Genomic DNA, 18,148 nt, shown 5'->3' with positions numbered 1-18,148 from the left:
TATATATGAAAATTTCTTATGCAAGATTGAACTACTCTATAGTATGTTCACGTTGAACTGAATCCTCAAAAACATTTAATAAGTCATGGATGCAATTACACATGATCTTGAAATTTGACTCATTTGTAGTACTGCTTGACCCGCTAAAAATATTTTGAAATCTTTTTGTTCAAATGTTTGACATAATATTTACGGCCAATCAAAATTTTCACAATACATTTCCTATGGAGAAGCCATATAAGTACAGTGTCCATTACAGCCCTTTCCCGAACTTGTAATGGAGCCAAACTGTACGTGTCTGTTGTTGACACCTTTGCTGTTACCAATAATCATCTGGTTGGCTGAAATGTTAACTCTGTTGAGAAAAAATCCACTTTTAATTTTTAGCTGTTTTTCAGGATTCAGCTCAACGTGAACATACTATAATAGAGCAGTTATTCATGTTAATCATACGAAATATAGAATTCATGATTATACGTATATGTGACCCAATTTTGGAAAACCATCCTTTTTGGCACATTGGTCAATTTTCTCTTTTGTAGCTAAAATGAGTCACTGGGTGTAGTTATCTTCTATCTTGTGTCAAAATTTCAGCTTGATATCTTGAAGGGTCCCAGAGATATGGTCAATTTACTGTCTAATATGTTTACAAAGTAACTTTTCATAGTAATGCATTGAATTCTGTGAGTGATTAAGCATGACAAATTGTGACAAATCACTTTGTTTACAAATAATTCCATTCCTACTGTCTAAAAATATTATATAGAGACTTTTGATAGTTAAATCAAGTGTTCCTGGTCCTTTTCTTTAATTAAATGCCATGTATCATTGTCTAAGATTTTAGTTTTAACCATTCTAGCACCTGAACAAATCACCCCATTTGTAAGTTAATTGGTGTCCCACACATGTTGAAATCACTACATGGTATGATAAAATCATCCATATCTCCTATCAGAAAGAAGCTTTGGGTGTGAAACTTCACAGGAAGAAGACTTAATAGTTGCTTTATCCAAATCTGTAACAAAATTAATTTTTTTTAAATTTGTTGAAATTTTCAATTGAGTTTTCCTGCAAATTTTGCATGTGCCCAAAAGGATGGTTTTCCAAAATTGGGTTACATAATTATGTTAACTACATTAATTGTGCAGTTTACAGTTCTGCAACGCTAACATCATATTGTTTTCTAAGCCACCTTTTTGTGTTTGCCATAATTATACATCACATAGTTATCCTAAACTACAAGTGTTTGAATTATGATTATGGTACAATAGTATACTTACAGTGTTTTGATTGTCAGTTACTAAAAATTAAATATAAATGGTACATTGATTATCAAATGAAAACAGTTAATATGACAACCAATTAATTCTTCGATCAATACTATTAAGCCCGCAAATACTAAATAAACACCAGTAAAACATACACATGGTACACATCAATCCGTAAAACTCAGTACATAAAACACCTTGTAGACATATTTGCTATATAGTGGAACAACAAATAAAGTGTCATGCAAATGATCCATGTGAGCTAGTCAAATGGCCATAACAACTTTGTGATGATCCAAAATGTTCAAGGCAGACCCAGCAAATGTGGGCACCACATCTACAAGCGACATGGCGGCAACCTCCTATCTTCTCTATTGGAACAGCACACTTTGGACAACATTTTCGACTCTGAGGATCTTTCCTCAGCCATGGTAGCACATCACGATCACCTGATTTTGCAGACTGGTACATTGCACAAGTGAGGTTATCATGATACTGGACATGACACTTAGTGCAGATGGTGACACCACACAAACTGCAGAGAAACTTGGTGCCTTCATCAGATATCATGTAAACCATCTTACAATCTGGTGTCAGACAGTTTTTGATCTTATCAGGATTAGCATAGACAAAATTCTTCAAGGAAGCTTCAGCTAGCTGCTGCATAGAATAGTTGACTCTCCTACACAAGGCAGTTAAGTCTTGTACTACAAATGGCTGGGAACACTGTTCAGCTGCACATACTAAAGGAAAAGTGGCTGTAGGAGAAGTGACTTGTATTTTAATACATTCAACACAGTAAACATGACCACAAAACTCAAGCCTGAATAAATTTTGTTCACAATCAACTTCAGTGTAACAGGCACAACAATCAGGGAATTGTACTTCACTTTTCACACAACTACCACCAGCGGCCAAATGAATGGCATTGATCTCTTCTTGTAGACACTTGTAAGCTTCAGGGGTAGCACTCACTGATAGAATGTGCTTATGGACATTCAAAGATGCTCCACTTATTCCATCTCTTTGTGTCAGCTGTTCCAGGTCTAATCCAAACTTGGCAACAACTTTCTTCATTAATCCTGGAGGTCTACCAGGCTGTTTTAACAGAACATCAAAGCTTTGGATATTACCATGCAGCAATGTCTCAAAGTGATGTTCAATGAGATCAATTGCCTCAGCTTTACACTCATTGCTCCCATACACATTAACAGTTGCAGACCACTTGTTGATGGATATGATAGTGGAGGTTTGTGATTCAATGCTTGTCATGACTTGTTGACAACCACTAGTCATTATAAACTGGCGTAGGAGGGAGTCAGAGCGACAATCTTTGACCAAAGGTAATGTCAGATTATTGAGTATTCGCTTAGCAGTAATGTAAGCCTGAGTGTCTTCAGATTTCAACTGATAAACAACTTTCCCATGATCTTTGGTTTCCTCAATAGAAACATCATTTCCATAAACCTTTTGTAAAGTAGCTACAACTGATTTTATTTCACTTTTGACAGCTTCATATATCTTGGGCAAAATTACTACCTTGGAATACAATAGTGGCTTCACAGTTAGTGAATGGAAATCAATCATTTCTTCACGTAAGCCATTAATCAGCTTATCACTGTCAGATATATCTTTGACCTCAATGTATGCCCTGTATGTATAAAAGTGACTTTTTGGAGAAGGCATTTCCACTTTGCAATACTTCTGTCCTATAAACTTTTCAATTAGTGCCTTCAGCTGATGCTTTAGCTGACACAACTTTTCATGGCTAGTATTGAAGCTCTTCTCATAACCAAGCTGAACTTTAAATGGTTCACCTGGAGAAGTCGAATCATTCATTTGTACAAATTTAACAGCTTGTTCGATATCCTCCACTGTATGATTGGTGGGTATGTTAGTTGCAAATATTTTACCTGATGGTCTGGATGGTAAGCTGTCTTTATCATGTTTAAAACGATATGTTCGATGTCCAAATACCAATAAGCGGATGGCATCTAGAGGGTGATCAAAATTGATAAATGCAAAATTCTTTCTTTGTCTTCGACACCACTCAACCTTTAGCGTAGTAGCAGACTGACTACACGTGTATTTCTTACTAGGCTCCACGGATAATTTCTCATTTTGTTCGGCAAGTGCAATTAATGCTGTAGCAGCATTCATTGGGTTACTAAAGGTTACATAGAGACGGTGTTCTTTCTTAAATGCCTTAGAACTTGTAGTGATAATCTCTCCCGAAATCTTTGCTTGTTTCATCACATTGCTAGTCCATTCTGAGTTCAAGGGACCTTTTATGACTATAGTTCTACATTCTCCTGGCATCAGCACATGTTGAATCAAGCCACCATTTCCTAAGACAAGACGTACATCATCTATGTCTGCAGTAATCCCAAGCTCGTGCTGCTCTTTCATGAATTCATTTCGGATTACATTAAATTTCTGCTCAAGCAATGTTTTTACCTGGTTGTGATATTTGCATTGCGAGTATATCTCAATCTTACCACAAACCTTTGCCCTTGATGAATCAACACTGTGAGGTGTATCTTGACAAGTTTTCTTCAACTGACACTTAACTAGATCATCATCAATGTAACCTTTCTTAAACACTTGCCAGCCAACTAGTGGTAGTGACACAGCAGACACCATGTAATCTTTGAATCTCTCCACTGGATGTAAAAGTAACTTGCCAGTAGAAACTGCTTCTTCTATCCATTTCTGCTTCACTGGCATGAGCTGAAGTAAAAACTGACGTGATGTTTTCAAGGTCTTTTCATACACAAGAACTGTAGGGCAAAGGTTCTGTGAAACCAAAACTGATCCAGGGAACATGAAGAAGGAACCAATCTGGGTCTCAGTCACGATGTAACCAGCTCGATCATGTCCTATGAACACAGCAAGATTGGGGAGAAAAGCATAAAAGAATAATTTTGGAAAAAATAGCTCAGCATTCTTGCAGTCCTTAAAGTATGTTGCAATCCTGATATTATGAGTTAGAAGAATTTTTTGCAATTCTTTCACTGTCTCTTCAACACGTCGCATACTCTTAGCATTTATACTGTTCTCATAGCACCATTTGTTGCGTGTATCTTTACTCTGTGATGACCATTTCCAGTAGACACATAAGTTGGTTAACTGATCTCCACCCTCATGACAAAACTGCAACTTCTTTTTGTCACTGGCTTCCTTCTCAGCATCTGTACCTACTCTAAAGAAAATGCCACCAGCGGTAGACATTGCAACTGCGACTGCAGCTTCAAGACCAATGCCAGCATCACAACCATCTAACAACACTTTACCAAGTTGTGGGTAAATAGGTAGTGTAGCTAGTGTTTTACCTTTAGCTGTTAAGCCTCTGTCATCAATTGCTTCAACAAACTTCAACATCTCCACAGCTTCTCTAAGCGTTAATGTATTGGGCTGCTCAACAAAATCAAACTGAAGTACATCTTTTATGCCAAACTCATACAGTTTCAATACTGCATGGGATAATTGAACCCTTAACAATTCTGGTAACATTCTATCTCTCATTGCGGTGTGTGTCTCTGCACTGTACAGACGGAAACATTTCCCAGGACAAGTCCTACCAGCTCTTCCCTTACGTTGCTCAGCAGAAGTCTTGCTGATCCAGCATGCCTCCAAAGTATTCATACTTCTTTTTGGATCAAAGTGAAGTTCTTTGGCCACGCCAGTATCAACTACAAACTTGACACCATCAATGGTCACTGAGGTCTCAGCTACATTAGTCGAAAAAACGACTTTCCGTTTACCCTCATAATGGTGAAACACTTTCTGCTGGTCTTGTGGTTGTAGTTTACCATGTAAGGGTAACACAATGGCTGACTCATTGTCCACCATGTCACTCATCAGTTGACAGGCAAGCTCAACTTCAGCAGGCGATGTCAGGAACACTAGAACATCACCAGGTTCCTCAGTGGATTGAATAGTTTCTACCATCTCTATTGCAACAGATATCATCTCGTCTGATGTGGGTAATTCCCCCACAGTTGGAACAGGTTTCCATATTGTCTCCACTGGATAAGCTCTGCCTGGTACACGTATTACTGGACAATTACCAAAATATTTCAGAAATACAACTGGATCAATTGTGGCCGATGTGATGACAACACGTAAGTCTTTCCTGTGAGGTAAACAACTCTTCACAAAGCTGAGGAGGAGGTCAGTGTGGAGGCTGCGCTCATGTGCCTCATCAATGACCACACAAGAATACTTGGAAAACGTTTGATCTTCAATACATTCATTGAGTAGTGCATGATCAGTCATGTACAATACCTTAGTATTCTCACTACACTTCCCTGACATCCCTACCTTATAGCCAAGCTCTTCACCCACCCTTACGCACATCTCTCTGCTGACATGGTTAGCTAATGAGACAGCAGCAACTTTTCTCGGCTGAGTGCACACAATAATACCATCACTTAAAATCTCAGCATCATGTAAATATTGTACCAACTGGGTACTCTTACCAGACCCTGTTTCCCCGATGAGGATGGTGACCTGGTCGTTTGTTACGGTAGAAAGGATTTCTTGTCTTCTAGCATACATGGGAAGTGGCTTGCTAAATCTGTGACACTCCATTCCAAACTTTGCTTTTATCTTGTCAAATTGTTCCTCCAGCAATTTGGTATCTACCTGACTTGATGTGGTAATACTCTCAAGCTTTGCTAACAACTCTGTGCAATAATCAGTAAACTCTTTCTTCTGCAGTAAATATTCCTCTTTTTGTTGGCTGATCATTCTCCGTTCTTGCACAATTTGTTCGTGCTGTTCAAGTGAGCAATGTTTTGGTAAGATCTCTAGATGGCATAACTTTTCCTCAAGCAAAAACACATTATCTTCATTATTTACTAGCAGCAAACCATGCTTTCTTTGAAGACTCAGTTTAAAATCATCAATTTCTGATTGAATCGATGCATTAGTAAATGAAGATTTCAATCCATCAATCTTTTTAATCCTGGAATGTGCTTGTCTAGCTCTGTTTTTACTCTTAAACTCAACCTCAAATTCAGTGCATTCTGTTGATGGCTGTCCAAAAATTGTAACTGTAAATTCTCTCATGCTCCGAGGAAGTTTCTCTGTCAAATACTCTGAGAAGCCTTGCTGAGTGGCACATCCATCGTAAGTTACAATCAGTTTTGTGGTAGAGGAGTCTTCCATTACTGACTGATTAACCTGTGTAAAGAATACCATCTTAACATTACATATCTAACATGTGTATATACAGGGGTTGTATGGGATATAATGAACATACAATACATACTGTAACAAAACAAAGCTACATGGGATGGTTCTATCAAGACACACAGTAGTGTGTCATGCGGCCCAAGAAGCCAGTGCGCCACACCGTGAGTATATTAATAGGAGGACAGTAAACGTGATTTTCACACCTTTGTAGCTCTGTGATTCCTTATCCGACTGAAACCAAAGTTGCTACAGAAATGCCAGCTAGGTAAGGGAGTCCACAATTTGAAGAAAATCACTCCAGCCATTTCCGAGATATGAGTGGCCAAAGTTTGAGTTTTTTCTTTATTTTTTTCTTCTACTACTTCTTTTCACAAACTTCGCAAAATCCACCATAAAACATGAATGCGCTCTCCAATCAGGCTGAAATTTGGCACACTTAAAGGACTCATTAAGGCAAATCTCAGTACCACATTTGGTAGGAATCCGATGAACATTCACGGAGTTACGACCGATTATTTGTGTAAAATAAGGTCGAAGGTCTGTCACACCCACAGGGCAAACCACTTGAAGGAATGAGCTGAAATTTGCTATGTAGATGGAGTAACTATCGTAGGAGTGCTTTTTTGTGGTTTGAAAGAAATCCAGTTAAAGACCATCGAGATATGACACAAAACCCAACCTGTGTCACAATTACGCGATCAATTTTTATGAATAAAAAAACTATTAGTTTTCACGCTTACCAGGCAAACCGCTTAGAGCAATGAGCTGAAAATCGGTGTGTAGCTGGAATAATTATCATAGAAAGTCCTTGCAGTAGTACAGAAGAATCGGATTACAAACCACTGAGTTATGATTCCAAAGCCAACTACGCGTAGCATATGCAAGATCGAGATACTCTAATAGAACAGTCACCCTAATAGAGCATTCAGCTACGTTTATAACTTACTCCATTATAGAATTATATTACATTGCAAGTTATTCTGTAGGGAGTTCAGCTACAAACAGTTAATCTTATAGACAATTCAGCTACAAGCAAGTCACCCTGTAGAGAGTTCAGCTACAAATATGTAGCTATAGAGATTCAGAACATTATAAGTCACACTGAAGAGAATTCAGCTATAAACAAGTCACCCTGTAGAGTTCAGCTACAACAAGTCACTCTGTAGAGAATTCAGCTACAAATAAGTCACTGCGTAGAGGGTTCAGCTACAAAAAAGCTACCCAGTAGAGAGTTCATCTAGATCAGCCACAAACAAGTTACTTTATACAATGTTCAGCTACAAGTAAGTCACTCTGTAGAGAGTTCAGCTACAAACAAGTCACTCTGTAGTACAAACAAGTCACTGTGTAGCTGGAGAGTTCAGCAACCAATCAAAAAAAACCACTCTAAAGAGTTCAGTTTTACAAACATGTTATAACTCTATAGAGAGACCAGCTAGAAACAAGTCATCCAGTAGAGAGATCAGCTACAAGACATCACCTTATAGAGAGTTCAGCTGCAAACAAATCACCCTGTAGAGAGTTCAGCTATGAACAGGTCACCCTGTAGAGAGTTCAGCTAGAAAAAGTCATCCAGTAGAGAGATCAGCTAGAAGGATCACCCTGTAGAGAGTTCAACTACAAACAAATCACCCTGCAGATAGTTCAGCTACAAACAAGTCACCCTGTAGAGAGATCAGCTAGAAGAAATCACCTTGTACAGAGTTCAGCTACAAAGAAACCACCATGTAGAGAGTTCAACTGCATACAAATCACCCTGTAGAGAGTTCAGCTACAAACAATGAGAGTTCCAGCTACAGTTCAGTTATAATACATCCAGTATAGTCTGTACGTGTGTACGCATTCACCTGAGCCACCTGAGCCCCCACCAAATATAGTAATATCAAAGAGGTGAACATGTGTTCATTCCCAATGGTTTTGTACATCGTCCATACTAAATGTATGGGATATTTTTAAAACCTCATAACTCACTCGTATCAAAGCACTTTTTTGATTAACGTTTCCAGTATTTAAAGGGCTTCACAGCGCTACTAAATGTTTGTGCAGCTGGTCCATGTAACAAGAGTTATTAACAAGAAACAAGGGCTCAGGTGAACGCGAACAGACTATAGTTGTATTTGTATTGGCTTGGGGGATCGATCACCCACTTCCTGATATGTTACATATTAAGGCTGCAGCACATGTTGCTGTCAGACCTTCAGTGCTGGTCACAGTAAAGTGTTAATAATAATAATATTAGCTGTAACACACAGGTGGTTTTTGCCTGATATGTATTCCCTTAGCCCTCAAACCTGCAGTTCTTGAGTTGCCAGGCATACTGTATAATGGGAATGATTTGTGGAAGCAAATTTTGCAATTTTCGATGCATTCGTGAATGTTTTCTTGTATACAATTCTGGTCATTCTCATGTCATTATGTCATCCATGTGTCATTTTCAGTGCTGAAACATTAATATGTCATAAAACATGGTAGAGGGTGTGACAAGACGATGACCGCATTGCTTAAGTATTTCAAACAAACTTAGTCTGTGAGCTCAAAATAAAGTAGTACTTTACCAGTACATTAAGTAAAATAGTGCCTTCAACATTGATCAAAGAAGCAGATAAAGAAGTCACTGCACAGATTGAGGAAAATAGAGAGAAGAAACGTGCGCCATACATATTCTGTTTCATTAGAGCAAATGGCTAGAGTTGGTAAGTATGCAGCAGATCACGGCACAACTATAGCTATTTCGCCAAGCGTATCTATCGTGAATGTTATTCTCCTATCTTTAGATGTGTTGATATACGTGATACCCATGCATGCAACTTGTTATACTAGCTTCTGTCCTCACTTCCATCAATACCGGTAGCTATCTGCTAATGTTTTCAAACCTTATGTGCGCAAATCTGACTGGCAGCAAGTCATGCCCAATCAGCTAAATTACTTTATAACATAAATCACGAATGTTTCTCGCGAATAAGGTATTTCATGAATGTTTTCTTCTACAAATCATTCCCGATATACGGTATATATCAGGCAAAGCCCTCATGCCCATATTACAACTATTACGTAACTAAGGGAATTATTTTGTTAAGGTTTTAAGTGGCCTGTAATAGTAATATTCATCTGTGAAATGATGTTGCATGATTTTTACTCATAGACAAGTATAAGGAAAATACTTGGGATCATACCTCCCTTATTTCCCTACTTTTTTTCTATGGTAAGATCCTTAATCTAAATTAAAATTCTTGATTTTCCCTTATACTGTACTTGTTTGTTTACTTTTTTGCAATATTATTATGACTGGGGAACCCACACATACCGAACCACATCTTATTTTCAGTCCATTACACAGCATAACAAACAAAGAACAGTACAAGAAGCACCCCTGCTAGTCACCACGTAAAATACGGACAATTACCATTTACAAACATAGGGAAGCCATGCATTGTGCTACTGCAAATTGATACCTTGGAAAATGGGACACACAAAAAAGACAAAAGTAAGTCCATGATGTATGCATTGTACATACTGCGGTATGCTAAAAGGCACGTGTGACATCGAGCAGTGAAAAATCAAGCCCATAGCCTTAGCCGTTATCGAGTTATGTTTGCCTGGAGCAGTCAGTAGAAAATTCATAAATTTTTAAAAATTTTATTGGAAGCATTTAGGGTCGTACTGGTTACACACCTGACCAATACTGCCAAGGTGCCAGGATGGTATTATGAAGCTGGTTTTTGGGGTAATAGTTTTGGCCAGAAAAACCCAAACCTCCATGATCCCTAATATACAGTACTTACTACTACCACACTATATGATGGCTAGACATTATAAATGCTGTAGGTAACATGCCTCAGAGTGGACTCCTCTCCCTTAAAGGTCTGGACCTGCTACCACTATCAGTCAGTAAGGATGTGACCTTGCATGGATCGCTTAGAGTAGGAAACCAGTCAGCAAACTTATGTAGTGAGCAATGTTTGACCTCACTGGGTAGTGTTACAGACCACTGCTCTTGTATGGCAGCAATTGTAAGTAAAATAGTTTACATCATTGGTTAATCATGTTTTCAATGTAGATCTGACCATATCAATAAAATCCCAATATAATAGTGACACATCAGATCCTCTCTAAAACCAAGCACTTTGGGGGAAAAGGGCTCATTTTTGCTGCAACAGTGAGGTTACTTCTTTTAGGGTGAACGTATAGAACCAGATTTGTTGGGACCAAAACATTTGCCCTTAGTATGGAGGTGTTTTATTATCCTTAATTCTAAGAGTTGAGGTTCCATTGTACATCAAGGTTGATCCATAAAGTCAGAATGGCAATAAATGAAAATTACAAAGTTACTGCCAATAATCATTTAATTAAGAATTCCATGTCCCTTTCTTTGTTTTTTTGGGCTGAATAGACCACTTCGATTTCTCCAATACAAACTCCATACATTTTACATCACTTTGTATTTTCAATTTTAGCAAGCACTAGACATCATAAATTTTAGTACCATTCAACTCCTTATGAATTGCTCTATCCAATTCTGCCCAAACAAAATTTGTAATCGCCATGGTTACAGTGTGATGTCACTACTTTAATTAGTTTGTGATTGACTCTCCAATGGATTTTGTATGCCATTTGTTGTGAATTTGCGACCTGCAAACACTTTGGCATCGATTTAATTTTCATACCATCGAATAGAGGAGGCTTATGCGTGTGTAATGGCGGCCGACCAAAATTGATACCGCCTTTAGAGTTATGATAAATAATGTAACTCCATATAGGCTGCTGTACATTTATGTTACGAATAATAATATTTTACGGAAAACTTGGGCTAATTTTCCTTATATTTTGACATATTGTAATTTGTAGTTCAAACGCTACATGACAGTACACCACACACTACTACACACATTAGGCATTAAAAAGTATCACATATCAAAACTTGTGCAAGATATTCTGGATTTCCAAATGGGTTACGCCCGTTTCGTATAAAATAACACCGTCTTCTAAACAAAGCGGCATAACTTCCACGTACTCTGGTTGACAGACACGAAGTTTCGTTTATCAGATTCCTTGATGAAAGGCGATTCGATTCATGTGTAAGTTATTTGTGTAGTAACGAAGGGGAAGCTAAAAAGGAGCCTTGTAATGCAAAATTTATGTGTTCAGAATGCCCGTAAAAACACGTGTTTTTCAACATATCTCTGTGAACTAACCTGTTTAACAGTTTGTCCGGTTGGAGTCTTATTAAGCATCCTTCGCTACATAGAATGATACCAAATTTAGCGAATTTGGTTGAGGATAACAACTTGTAAATTGGGATTTTCCCGTCAAGATAATCAAATTTTCCAATAGGTTAATGTATGGAGCGAGTATTATGTCAACATCAGCAGTAAATAGCTGTCGCTATGGCGACATTTTCCTATTTGTACGGCCGGCATTGGATAGAGAAATTCAAGGGCTTTCTTTTATTGTATGATGTGCTGTAGAGATTTTGTGAGTTAAAGGTTGTAAATTTGTGTTTTTGTATGTAGTGTAAAATACATGTATTTTGTATTGGACAACGAATGACAAGAAATGATGAGATTTTATGACCAGCCTGTTTTACCAAGTTGAGGTTTCAAAAAAGATATTGAACAGATATGTAATGCATAATTCGTAATTTTTAAGGGTTTAACCCAGTGTTTTGAAAACTTTTAATGTTGACCACCTGAAAATGCTTGATTTCACAAATCCCATACATACGTATGTTTTGATATGAACACATTAACACAACAAGTTTTACTTTGTCAGGGACTCAATGTAACAAGTGAACCTTCAGTTTGAAACTATAATAGTAGTTGCTTGGGTAACAAATTTTATTCATCTCAAACAAACATCACATGATCAAGTATCAAAAGTCCATCATGTGTCAATCATCAGGATTTCAGCAAGGGTGGCTACCTATTATTGGCCTACTCAATAACCAACAGGCGTTTGAGAATATTTTTTCAAGGGATCTCTTCGGAACTGGATAACTCTATTTCACAGATGAGATAAGCCACTCAAGGTTAGATGTAAATGCATAACACTGATTTATTAGCAAGTTATTTTTTACTAAACTTCACCCACACCTTGCAAAGAGTCAAGGTAAACAGTGTGCTAGTGCCTATCTAGTTTGGACCATCGATATCCTCATATAAACGATCTCTGTGTACAAGGATGGACTGCTAGGGGCAAGCTTTTTAAAATTCCCTGTCAATGGATTAGTCTGATGGTTCTTTCCCTTTACAAATAAAGTAAGGATCTGATTTGGACTACAGATATGTATCATGCAGGCACTGCTAGCACTCACAGCAAGTAGATCTGCGACCACGGTGAAGCTCTTAAATCAAAGGTCAAGGCCACCAAATCTGTGCCAAGTCAACGGTTTTTCAGCAGTTTTCGTCCTGCTAGTGTGCTACATTTGGAGTATGCCGAAATATCGACGTAAGAAAAGGCAGCAAGCGCCGTATGCGAAAAGAAGTGACACACAGACACAGGAAGAAACTGGAGAAGACAGCTGTGTGTGTTCTAAGTGCAGTAAGTCCGTTGACCAGATACTTCAGTGCGAGAGTTGTTGGAACTGGTACTGTGGACCCTGTGAAAATCTGTCTGAGGAAATACTGCAGGTTGCTCACTTCAAGTGCCTGCATTGGTTCTGTTCAAAGTGTGAACCTTGTGTGCTCAAGTTGGTGGATAAAAGCAAGCCCACAGGGGTGGAAGAACAGGTTATTGCCACTACAGTAGTTGAACAGATCAAAAGTGTTATTCAGGAAACCAGAGAATGTATTAAGAAAACAATTGATGAGGCACTGAGTAAAACATCCAGGAGCGGTATTGCTGATAATATGGAAACTAACATCCCACTTACATCCAGCACCAGCAATGGTAACCCAACTTCTGATGTCATATCAGCCTTTCTAAGTGAAGAAAAAGAGAGAAGTAAGCGACGTTGTAATGTTATTGTACATAATGTGGAGGAATCCTCTGCGGAAAACAGTCAAGAAAGGAAGGAGTATGATATCAGCACCATATCGTCAGTTTTTACTAAGCACTTGGGTGTCAAGGCAACGATTGTGAATGCTTATCGTATAGGCAAGAAACAAGAAGCTGGAGGAGGTTCTAGACCTAGATTAGTTAAAGTAACTGTTGCCTCAGAACATGAAAAGGCTTTGCTGCTCCGTAACTGCACTAAGCTTCGTGATAAGAACAACCCAGAGGAAGTAAAAAGAATTTACGTTACACCTGACTTGACTCCGAAAGAGCAACAACAGAACAAAGCCCTCCGATCACAACTTTCCGAAATGAATAAAGAGGGTAGAAAGTACATGATAAAAAACGGGAGGATTGTGCAGAGGGGAACCTAGTTTCTTCCCTCTGCACAGACCACAGTTTAAGTAAGGACATAACAAATTTTAAACTTAAGTGCTTGTCAACCAATGCAAGGAGTATCACAAACAAATTTGCTGAATTTCAAGTTTTAATTGGCCAACAACTACCTCATCTAATTGCTATAACTGAGTCTTGGTGTTCCAGTTGTATTGGTAATGCTGAAATACATCTCGAGAGCTATAACTTGTATCGTTTTGATAGATTAAACTCTGTTGGTGGAGGAGTTTTATTATATGTTCACGAATCTTTACCTACAGTGATGTGTGACAAGTTTATGGAGAGTTCTGTTGATGATTCTTTGTGGTGTATTGTATCCCTACCAGACAGTAGCCAACTTCTTGTTGGTGTGATTTACAGGTCACCCTCATCTAATGAGGACAACAATAGTAAACTTATTGATGTGATCAGTAATTTATGGTGTTACAAAGAATGTTCTCATGTCCTCTTGATGGGGGATTTCAATGTTCCAAACATTAATTGGCAGGAGTGTATCTGTTCTCAGAACTCAGATACTTTTGAAGTTAGGTTTTTAAACGCAACTTTAGACAGCTTTTTATCGCAACATGTATTGGATCCTACTCGTCAAGTTCCTACCCAAAGATCTTCCATCTTAGATTTAGTTTTTACGGATGACCCTAACTCAATTGATTATATAGAACACTACCCTCCCTTGGGTTCTAGTGACCACGAATGTTTGGTTTTTGATTTTAAATGCTACACAGTTCTTCCAAGTTGCGAGGAAACCCCACGCAGGTACAATTATTGGAAAGGCAACTACTTGGCTATGTGTGAAGAACTGGATAATATTGACTGGGATGATTTACTTCAACACGACTCTATTGAAACAAATTGGGATTTATTTAAGAATCTGATGTTATCACTTTTAGACAAGCATGTTCCTAAGGTCGTAAAGAAAGTCAACACAAACAAACCTCCATGGTGGTCAAGCCGTCTTTCTAAAGCTGTAAGAGATAAACAGTATTTGTATTCACATTTCAAGTTTACAAAATCACCATTGGATTATAGTAAATATACTTCCCAACGAAACCATGTGAAATATTTGATAAGGTCTGCTAAAGTCAAGCACGATGAACTAATGATGCAAAGGTTTAAATCTAATCCTAAGATGTTGTACAGTTATGTGAGAAGCAAAAGTAAGGTGCGATCTAGAATTGGTCAACTGGAAAAAAGTGATGGAACTCTCACAACTAATGACAAAGAAACTGCTGGTGTTTTGAGTTCTTTTTTCAAATCTGTATTTACTGTTGAAGATACCTCTGCTGTTCCAAACTTTCCTACTAAAGTAAACACTACACTGAATGATATTTCATTTACTGAATCTGATCTATATAGTGTGTTAAAATCTTTGAACCCCAACAAAACTCCTGGTCCAGACAATGTGCACCCCCAGCTTTTAAAGAATTGCGCACATAGCCTGACAAAACCACTTTTTCTGTTGTTTGTCCAATCATTGAATAGTGGTAAACTTCCTAAGGAATGGAAAATGGCGAATGTTACACCTATCTTCAAGAAAGGTTCCAAAACTAGTGCAAGCAACTACAGGCCAGTGAGTCTAACATCACAGGTTGTCAAAATCCTAGAATCTTTAATACGCTCAAGGATAATGCAGTACTTAGAAGATAACAACATTGTCACACATTGTCAACATGGTTTTGTTACTAAGAAATCTTGTTTCACAAATCTTTTGGAGACATATGAAAATTGGACTCTTGCACTAGACTCGGGTCATGGTATTGATGTCATCTACCTTGACTACAGAAAAGCTTTTGATTCTGTGCCTCACTGCAGACTCGCTCAGAGGTTGGCTGGCTATGGTCTTGATGGTAAGATTTTAACATGGTTGACTGATTTTCTTTCGGATCGTTTGCAAAGAGTGGCTTTAAATGGAGAGGTTTCTGAATGGCTGGAGGTGACTAGTGGAGTACCACAGGGTTCCGTACTTGGGCCGCTTCTTTTTGTTTTGTATATAAATGACATAGCTGAGGCCATACAATGTGACTTGGAAGTCTTTGCTGATGACACCAAACTATACTCGATTATTGAGACTATTGAAGATATTCTTAGGCTTCAGCAGGACTTGAATAATGCCCAGGAATGGTCAACACTGTCTCTTCTAAGCTTGAACATTGACAAATGCAAAGTAATGCACATCGGAAATACATTAGCTTCTAATTACTATGTGTCAGATTCAGCTAGCCTTACAAATCTAAGTGTAGTCGAAAATGAGAAGGACCTGGGTGTTTGGGTGACCAACAAGCTGGACTCAAGTCTCCACTGTCAGAAGGCTGTAGCAAAGGCGAACATAGTTATTGGGATGATAAAAAGAACTTTCCCGAGTATGTCAAAGGATCTTTTTCTGTTTCTATACAAAACTTATGTGAGGCCTCATCTGGAATACATCGTGCAGTTGTGGAGCCCTTATTTACTTAAGGACATAGACATGCTAGAAAAGGTGCAAATGAGAGCAACTAAGCTAATTAAAGGATTCAACGGGCTTCCATATTCAACTAGATTACAAAAACTAGAATTGTATTCACTTTACTGCCGACGCGAGCGAGGAGATTTGATTGAAACTTACAAGATATTAAAAGGGTACTATGACATTGAATGGTCTAAACTGTTTACGTTGAATACATCAAATACCAGAGGACATTCTTTGAAACTCTTTAAGAAGCAGTGTAGAACAAAACAGAGATTAAATTTTTTTACCCAACGAGTTGTCAACATTTGGAACTTACTCCCACACCATGTAGTATCCTCACCCACTATAGCTCTTTTTAAACAACAATTGGACTGTTATTGGAAACAACAAGGACATGGATATGAACAAAGGCCTAGTGCCTAAGCATATTTTTGTATTTTAGTGTTGTGTGTATCCATTATCAATAATAATAATAATAATAATAATAACAGTCATCAAAGGTAAAAAAAAACCAATCCACAATTGAAAAGTTCTGAGATATCATTGCTAAATCACTGGTCAAAGATTGAAAAGGGCTCTTAGTCAAAGTTCACAGCAAATTTTGATAGGTCAAGACTTTGACCATGGTCACAGATTTACCTACAGCGTGTACCTACATGACACCACTAGACATGCCCTCCCCCCTTCAGTGTTTGCCCTCCAGTTCCTAAATTGACCTGAGTCCCAAAAACAACTAGTGGAACTACGAACAGGCAACATATCATTATGATACAGTTAACACAACTCGTTAACCTTTTCCTCTGAAACGAAATCTTAAGATGAAATCGCAGCTACTGAACCCTCCAACTTGGGTAAGCCAGTCCGTTCTTTATCCCTCTAGTAAAAAAAAAAAACCCTTGGGACACTGTATACTGCTAACAAAAATGTACCTGTATCTCGCACTGTATTACCGGTATTGCCCGAGGTATTGTCTCTGAGAGTCGACCTGTTGAGAGTCGTATGAAAAGTCCCCACCCAAAACAAATAGAAATAATTTTCGCGGATCAGTAGTTTCGCGGTTCTATTTCTGCCTGTGCGCAAAAAAATTACTACTGTATCAGTGGTTTTGCATGAAGGAGCTCGTGAAGGAGACTACTACCGTACAGTGTTGGGGGTAGTGTTACTACTGTATTGTGGTAAATAACTAACGCGTTACCTAAGTAATAAAGTAACGATAGCTAATTTATTTGTTACTAAAAACCATAAAGAAGTGACGTAGCCCACCTCGAATTAATGAATGGAGCTGTAATAGCTATTGACCAGTTTCTTTCTCTGGAACTGATACAATTATAACCAAGATCATGTTACACATTGTCCAACAATGCAATCATGTCACGTGATAAGGTGGTAGTTGCACACGTGACAGCTTAAGGCTGAGGACACAAAGTAATATAATGTGCAATATTATGGCCAATGTACTGTTACCATCAGCGGCGGAGGAAGTAGTTGATATGAGGGGGGGGCTCCGCTGGGCTGACCCAGACTTATTTCTATAGTTTGGTAAGGTGAGACCAAAAAAAAAAAAAAAAAAAAAGGTCACAACCAACTGACAAGAGTTTTCCACCTCACCAGATACCATTTCTAGCTGATAAACTACATAAAAATTCTTACATAGCTCGCTGCACACTGACTACTTTATTAGAGTGACTGCTCTATTAGAGTATCTCGATCTTTATCACGGTCTTCAAGAAAGATAATTTCGTTTTGATATCATTCTGAGGGGGGGGCTAAGCCCCCTAGCCCCCCCCTTTCCGCCGCCTATGGTTACCATAGCCTATTTATTACCAAGACCGGAGCACTCTTGCTATTA

General features: G+C 38.3%; 2 protein-coding genes across 2 annotated transcripts; one reads left to right on the top strand and one right to left on the bottom strand.

Annotated features, from left to right (window-relative positions):
* Nucleotides 1-1,383: 1,383 nt before the first annotated feature.
* Nucleotides 1,384-17,324, bottom strand: LOC136256222 (uncharacterized). Its single transcript, XM_066049156.1, has 3 exons — nt 17,229-17,324; nt 17,092-17,175; nt 1,384-6,455 (listed from the first exon to the last, which is right to left on the bottom strand). Exon 3 carries the CDS (start codon nt 6,438-6,440, stop codon nt 1,509-1,511), a length of 4,932 nt encoding a protein of 1,643 aa, XP_065905228.1. The 5' UTR covers nt 6,441-6,455; nt 17,092-17,175; nt 17,229-17,324; the 3' UTR covers nt 1,384-1,508.
* On the top strand, nt 12,896-16,722 carry LOC136255251 (uncharacterized). The gene is made up of 2 exons (XM_066047978.1): nt 12,896-13,788; nt 14,001-16,722. Exons 1-2 carry the CDS (start codon nt 12,896-12,898, stop codon nt 16,720-16,722), a joined length of 3,615 nt encoding a protein of 1,204 aa, XP_065904050.1.
* Nucleotides 17,325-18,148: the final 824 nt, after the last annotated feature.

The sequence above is a fragment of the Dysidea avara genome, chromosome 5 (genome assembly GCF_963678975.1).
Source record: "Dysidea avara chromosome 5, odDysAvar1.4, whole genome shotgun sequence".
Lineage (NCBI taxonomy): Eukaryota > Metazoa > Porifera > Demospongiae > Dictyoceratida > Dysideidae > Dysidea > Dysidea avara.
The sequence above is the reverse complement of the archived record's forward strand: the minus strand, read 5'-3'. Positions and strand labels throughout refer to the sequence as shown.